The sequence below is a fragment of the Anas platyrhynchos genome, chromosome 39, assembly GCF_047663525.1.
Source record: "Anas platyrhynchos isolate ZD024472 breed Pekin duck chromosome 39, IASCAAS_PekinDuck_T2T, whole genome shotgun sequence".
In the NCBI taxonomy this organism is placed as follows: Eukaryota; Metazoa; Chordata; class Aves; order Anseriformes; family Anatidae; genus Anas; species Anas platyrhynchos.
The window spans coordinates 1,536,093-1,547,108 of NC_092627.1; the positions used below are offsets into that span (position 1 = coordinate 1,536,093).

At 48.4% G+C, this 11,016-nt stretch overlaps 2 protein-coding genes across 2 annotated transcripts; one reads left to right on the forward strand and one right to left on the reverse strand.

Annotated features, from left to right (window-relative positions):
• Nucleotides 1-372: 372 nt before the first annotated feature.
• LOC119714886 (olfactory receptor 14C36-like) lies at nucleotides 373-1,308 on the forward strand. The gene has a single exon (XM_038171981.2). It carries the CDS (start codon nucleotides 373-375, stop codon nucleotides 1,306-1,308), a length of 936 nt encoding a protein of 311 aa, XP_038027909.2.
• A 7,619-nt stretch (nucleotides 1,309-8,927) lies between these two features.
• LOC140001222 (olfactory receptor 14C36-like) lies at nucleotides 8,928-9,863 on the reverse strand. Its single transcript, XM_072032393.1, has one exon. It carries the CDS (start codon nucleotides 9,861-9,863, stop codon nucleotides 8,928-8,930), a length of 936 nt encoding a protein of 311 aa, XP_071888494.1.
• Between the last annotated feature and the right edge of the window lie 1,153 nt (nucleotides 9,864-11,016).

Consider the following 11,016-nt stretch of genomic DNA (forward strand, 5'->3'; position numbering starts at 1 on the left):
AGGATCCACAAGGTTTCACTTGTAGTGCACCAGGAATGACAATATGGAGAAAAAATATTGCCACAGCCCTTCTCTGCCGTTAGGGGAATTGGGAGCAACGATTTGTTCATATCAAGAGTTGAAATAATATGAGAATACCCCATGTTCCTCTTTACTTCTTCTTATAGGTAAAAACTGTTAACTACACTGCCCACAACAGAGTCTCCTGCTCCCAGGAACACCCTCAGGCAGCATCAGTCAGGGCTCATGAAAAGGACACGCCTAATGTCTGCTTAAAAGGATGATATTGAATCAGATATCAACAGATATTTGTGTTGTATTTTCTTACTGCCTTTTCCCTCCTTGGGAGAACCCCATGGCCAGAACCAGCAAATGCCCAACATCAGCTCAGTGAGTAATTTCCTGCTGCTGGCATTTGCAGACACGCGCGAGCTGCAGCTCCTGCACTTCGCGCTCTTCCTGGGCATCTACCTGGCTGCCCTCCTGGGCAACGGCCTCATCCTCAGTGCCGTAGCCTCTGACCACCGCCTCCACACCCCCATGTACTTCTTCCTCCTCAACCTCGCCCTCCTTGACCTCGGATCCATCTCCACCACTCTGCCCAAAGCCATGGCCAATGTCCTCTGGGACACCAGGGCCATCTCCTATCAAGGCTGTGCTGCACAGGTCTTTCTGTTTGTCTTCTTTATCACAGCAGAGTATTCTCTTCTAACCGTCATGGCCTATGACCGCTATGTTGCCATCTGCAAGCCCCTGCACTACGGGAGCCTCGTGGGCAGCAGAGCTTGTGCCCAGATGGCAGCAGCTGCCTGGGGCAGTGGCTTTCTCAATGCTGTCCTGCACACGACCACTACATTTTCCCTGCCCTTCTGCCAAGACAATGTCCTTGAACAGTTCTTCTGTGAGATCCCCCAGATCCTCAAGCTCTCCTGCTCAGATGCCTACCTCAGAGAAGTTGGATTTATTGCATTTAGCTTTTGTTTAGGCTTTGGTTGTTTTGTTTTCATTGTGGTGTCCTATGTGCAGATCTTCAGGGCAGTGCTGAGGATGCCCTCGGAGCAGGGCAGGCACAAAACCTTTTCCACGTGCCTCCCTCACCTGGCTGTGGTCTCCCTGTTTGTCAGCACTATCATGTTTGCGTACCTGAAGCCCCCCTCATTCTCTTCCCCATCCCTGGACATTGCAGTATCTTTTCTCTACTCCACATTACCTCCAATAGTGAACCCCCTCATCTACAGCATGAGGAACCAGGAGCTCAAGGATGCACTGAGGAAATTGTTTGAATACATATTTCTTAAAAAAAAATAATGTTCCTTTACATTCTGAGTTTATCTCTGAAACAGTTAGGAAAGTAATTTAGTTTTATTTTTCTTGATAAATATGTTCTCCAAGTTGTGGTGTCGATTTAATTAATGTCATTGTTAACCTTCTACTTGTTCATTTATTTCTTTACTTTTCCTAATCATCTCATGTATATGTAAAGCCAGGCTTTCTGTGTAGCTATAGACAATAAAGAAGTGAGCAGAAATTCATAGGTCTCAGCTGCAGTGTATTCCCATCTCCTTGGAACTAGCAAAGAAACTATTTAAATATATATATATATATATATATATATATATTAAAAAAAATAGCAAAATATATTTGTGACAGTGATGCTTGACCACTTCCTTGAAACAGGGCCTCAATAGATACAGCTGATTTTCAGGAGGACAGACATTTTCATAATGGGAGCCCACCTCTCCCCTCTCCTTCCATTTTCCACCTTTTATTGCTGAGTGTGACATCATATGGTATGGAATATCTCTGTGGCTGGTTTAGGTTAGCTGCCCTGGTGATGTCCCCTCCCTGTCTCTTGCGCACCCGCAGCCTGCTGGCTCTTTGGAGAGGGGGGATTGGAGGGATCCCTGATGCTGTGACAGCATTGCTCAGCAGTAGACAAAACACTACCATGATACCACTGCTGTTCTAGCTACACGAGCAGAGCAGAGCACTGGGTGGGCTTCTACAGGAAAAGGTAACTCCGTCCCAGAAAGAGCCAGTGCAGGGCCACACACTGGATAAGAAAGCTCCCTCTGAGCTCTGTGGGGAGTCAGGAAGGTCCTAATAAACAGCAGGATGACTGCGGAAGCCCAAAGACCCTTCTGAAGGTTGACTTATTCCCACCTGGGAGGCAGTGCTGGGCAGTGGGAAGGGCTATGAGAAAGACATGTGAGAACACTGTGAGAAACCAGGAAATGTCACTGCCATTGCCTCAGGGCTTCAAAAAATCACAGAATCACAGAATCACAGAATTTCTAGGTTGGAAGAGACCTCAAGATCATCGAGTCCAACCTCTAAGCTAACACTAACAGTCCCCACTAAACCATATCCCTAAGCTCTACATCTAAACATCTTTTGAAGAAATCACTCACCAGACTTCTTTCCTGGGGCCATGTGAGCCCAGGAGACAGCAGTGAATGGAGCCCACAGAGCGTGAGCCTGTCTGAGGTGGGCTGAGCAGAGCTCAAGTGCTCAGTCTGGTGTGAGCAGGCAGAGGAGAGCTCTGCAGCCCCAGGGCACGCAGCAGCCCCAGCAAAGGAGCCTGGCGAGTGATTCCTTGCAGGCCTGGGGCAATGGCAGTGACCCCATGAGCTGGGTCTGCCTCCCATCCTACCCAGCACAGCCCTGCAGAGTGTCCCCGTGCCCCGGGCACCACAGCCCCCTCGCTCTGCAGAGCAACACCTCTGGTTGTCATGTCAGAGATCTCAGCTTTTGACTAAACTCATACCTCATAGCTGTTTTTAGTTTTCTCCGTAGGGGTGGCTACTGCCTCCAAGATGCCTGAGGGGAGGTAAATCCTGCATCAGGGCCTGCGAGATGTTACCCTGGATCCATAGGAGTCATTCTGGAATGGTTGTATATAGGATGTACATTTTTGTAGAGGCGCAGAGCTGATGAGCACATGCAGGATGCTCCTACAGAACTTTGTGCCCTTTTCCCTACTGACTACAACACCACTTCTGTCTCAGCAACAGAGGAGCCAGCAGAGTGAGACAGATACTCTGAGATCATGAAAGCCATCAGAAAGCTGATCCCAATATGATAACCAATATGAGGGTGACAGGAGAAGCCTGGCCAGCAGAGGAGTGAGATTTGGGGGAGGGAAGAGGAGCTTGGGAAGCAGAAATTAACGATTTTGTACAGGTAAGAGGTTTCATGTAATATTGATGATGCTTTAAAACTGACTTAAAATAGTCATGTAAAACCCTTACCCTATTTTGACCAGTAACCCTAATCCCAAAACCTGAATGTTGCTCCAACACCTTGACAGAAATCCCCTGCAGTAATACCTGACCTCAGAGTATCCCTTCAAGCAGAACTCAGCCCATAGCCCCTTTCCTTACCTTTACTCTCTTGCTCACCCTCATCCCTTCCTTAACACTATCATTAAAACACTTTTTTTAACCCTAGATGACTTCCTGGCAGAACTAAAAAAAAAAAAACAGTAACCATGAAGTTTGTCCATACCCCAGCCACAGACCTGACACCTTATGCAGAACACCAAATCCTCACAACAAATCTTTGCTTAATCTCTCACCCAAGAAAGGTGAGCCCTAGTTCAAGGCCAGTTGGCAGGTGAATTTGGGCAACCTAATCTAATGGAAATTGTCCCTGTCCATAGAAGAAGGTTTGACTAGACGATCACAGAATCACAGAATCATCTACGTTGGAAGAGACCCCCAAGATCACCTAGTCCAACCTCTGACCTAACACTAAGCAGTCCTCCGCTAAACTATTTCACTAAGCTTTACATCTAAATGTCTTTTAAAGACCTCCAGGGATGGTGACTCCACCATTTCCCTGGGCTGCCCATTTCAACGCCTAACAACCCTTTTGGTAGAGAAGTTTTTCCTAATATCCAACCTAAACCTCCCCTGGCATGACTTTAGCCCATTCCCCCTCATCCGGTCACTGGGCACATGGGAGAACAGACCAACCCCCATCTCTCTAAAGCCTCCTTTGAGGTAGCTGTAGAGAGCAAAAAGGTCATCTCTGAGCCTCCTCTTCCCCAGGCTGAACAATCCCAGCTCCCTCAGCTGCTCCTTGTAAGACTTGTTCTGGGTTACACGTACTTGGGTAGTGTAAGGCACAATGCAATTCGTTTTGCCTTCTGTATCTACAGCACAGGAAGTAGGATTTTTGCCCTACTCTATTGACTGGACAATAGAGTAGGGTAAAAAAAGTAAATGTCTTTATTTTTCATCCCGAGTTTTCTACAGAAGACCCAAGAGAGACCATGGATGACCAGGTACCTACTAATATTTAATCTGAATTTCTCTGGTTTCAATGGTCATTTCAATTTTATTATTTTATTATTTTATTTTATTTTATTTTATTTTATTTTATTTTATTTTATTTTATTTTATTTTATTTTATTTTATTTTATTTTATTTTATTTTATTTTATTATTTTATTATTTTATTTTATTTTATTTTATCTTAATTATTTTATCCCCCCCCAAAAAAAAAAAACATATGACTTGTTTTAGAAAGGGTTTCATGTGCTGGGCTGGGCTGCACTTACAGGGACAAAGACCACTACTGGCAGTGGAGGTGTCAGACCTCCAGACTCTGCTATTCCTCCTGATGGAGGTCTCTAAAGAAGTCACCCTGGATTAATAGCAATAGGAGAATGATGTTCCAAACTGAAATGCAACAAAATTCAGCCTTTGAAACAAGAAAATATTTTTATTATGTGCTTTGTGAAATCTTTTCCCTTAACTATGTCATGCAAACTCTGCAATTAGCTGCACAAGGCGTGAAGGCTTGAAGAAAACTATGGAGGAGATGTTAGGAATTTCTGCATTTTAATGAGTTCCATGGTGTATTGTGGTGCTCAGTCTATGAAGCTCAGGTACTGAGAGGACAATGATGCAACTGCTAGAGAAAGTAAAGTCAGGAGGAAAAGCTGAAGTGACTTGGAGTATTAATGGGCCCCACTGAGGGCTGTTACTAACAAAGCCTCCCCAGGGCCTTGTTAGGGCAGATAATTGGAGGCCATGGTTACAGACAGGCAAAGCACTGTGCTGAGAAAAGACTTGGTTGGTTTTGGTGAAGTAAAAGTTCCAAGGCCTGACCCCAGCCACTGGAAGTGGAGATCCTGCACCCCCACGTCCGGCTCAAGGCTCTTGCTGGAGTCTGTGGGATGGGGTGGGCAGTGTGATGCCATGAGAAGAACAGTGGAATGTCACCTCTGAGCTGCTGCATAGGGTTGCAAGGAATCAATGAGGCCTCATTGCAATGAGCATAACGTATCTCCTCCTAAGCTACTGCCAAAGGGAAAAACCTTCATGGCTATTGGGCCTTCCCTTTTTACCAGCACCCTCTGCCTTCTCCTCTGTAGCTTTTCCTATGCTGTCCCACACATTGCCCTATTTTCTTGAAGTCTGGAGACATCCATCTCTGTTCACCATCACTGATCAGACGGTGACCTCTGGTACCACAGCATGACCCTTTGAGGGACATTTGTCCCTCCTTGTGACAAGTGCCAGCCTTCCTGGAACACTTTGTGGCACTTTTTTCTCTCCTGCTCTTTCCTGCTACCACAGAAATCTCCATCAGGGTGGAAACCACTCCTAAAGTAGGCATCCCAACCTGTCAGCCTTCCTGCATCCAGTCGGACAACCAGACACAAGTCACCTCAACAGCAGCTTCCAAGCCAGGGGCCTGCTGCTGGCCTTGCAGCTTCTTGTGGAGACACAGCCAAGCCTTGTGCCTCCTGCTGCTGTCCAGTCATGGACTCAAGCCATGGACAACCCATGTTGGGGCCTTCTTTCTGTCTGGGTCCTCCTGGCTCTGGAGGCAGAGGGGATCCCCCAGTCAGCATGCCAAGCAGGTGCCTTCTGCTGGCCTAGCAGGGCCACTGCCAGATGTCAGCCCAAAAGTGCAGATCCCAGGGAGAAGTCAAGGGTGACCTGCCACCTCCAGACACAAGTGACCTCACAGTCCCTTTGCATGACAGGTTCCTGCTGCTGCCCTATCAAGTGCAGAGACAGAAGAGACTTCACTGTCACATTCCTGCTGCTGGCGCAGGAGATCCTGAGGCAGAGCTGAGCTCCTCAGAGCATTCCCACCCATCTCCTCCTTGTGGCTCACAAGCTGACAAGATCAGGGTGAGCAAGAGACTAAAGATAAAGGGAAGGGGCTATAGGCTCTGTTTTGGCTTGGAGGGATACTTTGAGGTCAGGCATAAGAGTAGTGGATTCCTGTCAGGGTGTGGAGTAGCATTTATTTTTGTGGATTAATGTCACTCGTTAAAATAGGGGAAGGGCTTTACATGACTGTTTTAAGCCAGCGTTACAGCAGAACCAACATTGCCTGAATGTTCTAACCTCACAGAAATCATTAATTTCTGCTGGCCAAACTCTTTTTCCCTCCCTCAAATCTCACATCTCTCCTGGCCAGGCTTCTCCTGACATCCCCATATCAGTCATTTTCTTAGCGGTAGCTTTCTGATGGCTTTCATGATCTCAGAGTATCTGTCTCATATCTGTTGGCTACTCCTTTCTTGAGACTGACATGGCACCTAAGGCAGGGTGGAAAAGAACCCAAAGCTGTAGGTGAACCCTGCACAATGTGCCCAGCAGTTCTTGTACCACCCCAAAATTTTGTTTCCTGCCTCCAACTTTTGGATACGGAATGCCTTCTTTGCATCCAGGGTACCTTTTTCCGATCCCTCATGTACGGTTCAGTTTGCCCCAAGTGTCTTGGAGGCAGTGGCCCCCTCTGTGTAGAAAACTGAAAGCAACCCTGAAGGATGACTTCAGTCAAAAGCTGACACCTCTGACATGACAACCCCTACCCAAGACCTCTTCCTCTATGGGGCCTACCAGGTACTTAGAAAGAGCCGATCTCAGAAACTACATGCACAGCAAGTGCCTTCTGCTGCCCTTCCATGGACACTGGCAGATGTGAGCCTAAAGGCACAGATCCCAGCCAGGAGTCAAGGGTGACCTGTCAGCTACTTCAGAAAGAGCTCAACTCACAGGCCATTTAACAGCCAGTCGCTTCCTGCTGGACTTTGTGTTTCTGAGGCACCACTGAGCAAATAATACCACACCTACAAAACACCCCCATTTTGGGCCAGGACCTGCCCAGGTAGAAATGATCTGGTTGTGATCCTCCAAGCTCATGGCACACCTGCTGGGCTCCCAGCCTCTCTGACACACAGGAGCCAGTCCTGTGAGGTGCTAGAGCAGGAGGGACCTTGCAGGCAATGTTCCAGCCCCGTGCCTGTCTCTCAGCTCCTAGTGTACAGTTGGGATCACACTCAAGTCCAGAAGCCTGAAGCTGGCCTAGCAGACACTCAGGGGAAGCACCCTCCAAGCCCCAGCCCCAACCCCAGCCCCAGCTGGCAGTGCTGCTCTGCAGAGCGAGGGGGCTGTGGTGCCTGGGGCATGGGGGCATTTTGCAGGGCAGTGCTGGGCAGGCTTGGAAGCAGACCCAGCTCATGGTGTCACTGCCATTGCCCCAGGGCTGCAAGGAATCACTCGCCAGGCTCCTTTCCTGAGGCTGCTGCATGACCTGCGTGCCTCTGCCTGCTCACACCAGACTGAGCACTTAAGCTCTGGTCAGTCCACCTCGGAGGAGATCCCCCCTTAGGAGGGAAGTGCTGCAGTGGAGGCCAGCTGTGCCACTGCCGTGCCCACTGCCTTTCCCTGCCTGCAGTCCCAGCACAGCCCCACAGCAGCACTGGCACCAAGTGAAAGGAGCAGCCGGGCCTGACCCCACCAGCAGGGCTCAGCAGGACAGGGTGGCAGTGGCAAGAGAGCAGCTCTGCATGCCCCAAGTGCTGGTGCTCCCTGTCCGTGCTGCTGGGATGGGACTCTTTTCCTCTGCAGCCCTGCACATGGGCACTGCCCCTGCAGAGCCAGACCAGGTCTCGGAGGAAGGATGTCAGACAAAAAAGCCTATTGAACTTTAACTTCCTTAAGGTTAAATTCACATAGAGCATGGCTTCACATGCTCAGAGTCTATGAGCTATATTCAACAGGGACACCAATATCATTTTAATGGGTGTTCATTAGCCTAATTAATGTAATCAGAATATGCACAAACACAACCACAAAAAAAAAAAAAAAAAAAAAAAAAAGATGTATACTGGATATTCGCCCAATTATTGACATTACAAATCATATGCAGATGCAGATCAGAAATTTCTTTCATCCAAGACACATCTAGTCATTAATTTCCACAAAGCATGCTTGACCTCTTGGATCATTATGGTACAGATGAGGACGTGCTCTGCTGGAGGCACCACTGAGTACAGAACTGCCTCCACGAGGTCCAGGGATGGGGAGGAGATGGAAGGGGGCTTCAAGAAGGCAACTGTGACAGGTCTGAGGGAGACAGACACCATGGCCAGGTGAGGGAGGCACGTGGGAAAGGCTTTGTGGCAGCCCTGCTATAGAGACAACAGGACTGTCACCTAGATACACTAGTTCTAATCCAAATACACTGCTCCTACCCGTGGCAGCTGGGCTCTTGGCCTTGAGCCCCTCCTGGATGTTGGTGCTGCTCCCCAAGCTCAAGAGGAGATGGGAAGAGAAGGAAACTGAGACCAATGAATTTCAGCTGAGTTCTTTATTGTCTTTATCTATCAAGGAAGCCTGGTTCTGTATATACAATAGATGATGTGGTCAAACCTTACAAATGATGTAACATTCTGGAAGGTAGAATGAGATTATTAAAAACAAAATGAAATATTGTTCAAATACTAACAGAGAAAAATAATGTAAAAAATTGTGTCATTTTCCCAAATACACTTTGATTTCTCTTGGGATTCTTATTAATGACAATGTTATGATAACACTAGTAACGATAAAATAGATACGATATAATGTGAATCAAAATATTTGCATATTATTAAAAATACATTTTCTAAACGCATCATGGATGCTTAAGAACAATGTATGGAAACATTTTCCTCACTGCATCCTTGAGCTCCTGGTTCTTCATGCTGTAGATGAGGGGGTTCACTGCTGGAGGCACCACCGAGTACAGAAGTGCAAAGACAAGGTCCAGGGATGGAGACGAAATGGAGGGGGGCTTCAGGTAGGAAAATATGCCAGTGCTAATGAAGAGGGAGACCACAGCCAGGTGAGGGAGGCACGTGGAAAAGGCTTTGTGCTGGCCCTGCTCAGAGGGCATCCTCAGCACTGCCCTGAAGATCTCCACATAGGAAACCACAATGAAAACAAAACAACCAAATGCTAAAAAAATACTAAATAGAACTGCCCAGACTTCTCTGAGATAGGAATCTGAGCAGGAGAGCCTGAGGATGTGGGGGATTTCACAGAAGAACTGGTCCACAGCATTGCCATGACAGAGGGGCAGGGAAAATGTAGTGGCTGTGTGCAGGAAAGCAATGAGAAAGCCACTGCCCCAGGCAGCTGCTGCCATCTGGGCACAAGCTCTGCTGCCCACGAGGCTCCCGTAGTGCAGGGGCTTGCAGATGGCAACGTAGCGGTCATAGGCCATGATAGTAAGGTTATAATACTCTGCTGATATGAAGAAGACAAAAAAGAAGACCTGTGCAGCACAGCCTTGATAGGAGATGGCCCTGGTGTCCCAGAGGACATTGGCCATGGCTTTGGGCAGAGTGGTGGAGATGCAGCCCAGGTCGAGGAGGGCGAGGTTGAGGAGGAAGAAGTACATGGGGGTGTGGAGGCGGTGGTGGCAGGCTACGGCGCTGAGGATGAGGCCGTTGCCCAGGAGGGCAGCCAGGTAGATGCCCAGGAAGAGTGCGAAGTGCAGGAGCTGCAGCTCACGCGTGTCTGCAAATGCCAGGAGCAGGAACTCAGTGATGGTGCTTCTGTTGGACATCTGTTTTTCTGGGGATGTGTTCCTGAACAAAGAAGAGGATGAGAATAAGAAATTACAAGAAATGTATCAGAGGAAAAGGAATTCAATTTCCCATTTAAAATCATTGCCTATATTGTGCACTTTCTGGCAGACATTTGGCAGATCCCTTTCATGTATCCTGATTCATTTTGCCTGACGGTGTCTGTTGGAACAGGGGGCTCTGCTGTGAGCAGTGCAGGAGTCAGTCCTGTCCTAAAGAAAGAGGTGAAGAGGAGCATGGGGAAATGTCAGTTTCACTTCCCCCCTGATTTCAAAGAGGTTTACCCCAGTGTTGCTCCCAGTTCACCAAACTGCAAAGCAGAGGTGTGGAGGCTTTTTTTTTAATTTTATTTTAAATTTCTGTTTTTTGAATTTTTTGTTTCAGCTGTCCCAACGCTTCTGAGGAGTGTTTCTGAGCCACAGATCCTGGTTATTTCTGCTGGACTCAAAGGGAATCCTTGTAGATCTTTATCAGAGAAAAAGGGACTGTCACTTTAGTGCACATGTTTTTTCGGGGACGACAGACAGTCTGTCCATGAAGTACGGTCTCAGCTGCCCCATGAAAGCTGTAGGAAAGTTCTACTCACATGTTTGATTGAAAAGAACAAAGACACTGCTGAGAGCAGAGGAATCCAAGCTCAAAGTGCCCATCTCCACACCCCTCACCCTGTCCCCATACTCCCTTTCCCCCAAGCACACCGAGGGCTCACCCCATAGGCATGTGAAACCCCCATCCCCAGACAGCCTGCAAACAAGACCAGCAGCAGCACGGCCAGCTGGAGAAGCCAGCAGGAATGCCAGCGTGCTGCTGCCAGGGGAGGCAAGGCCAGGGAGGGACAGACGGACACTCAGCAGACCCTCCTGTGCTGCAGCTCTGCCTGCAGGGGAGGCAGCTCCTGCTGGGGACAGCGGGGGCTTGAGGGCAGAGGCTGTGCTGGTAAGAGAGGAGAGCAGGGGGTGTCCCAGGGAAGGCTCCTGCCCTGCAGGGGATGGCAGGGAGGTGCCTGAGCCCTCCCTCGCACAGCATTTGTGGCAGCAGCTCCCTCTCCCTGGCTGCCCTGCCCATATCTCTACTGCCTTCCTATGTCCCTGCTGGAAACAGGATCTCTGCCCCATGTATCTTCCATGTCCTTGC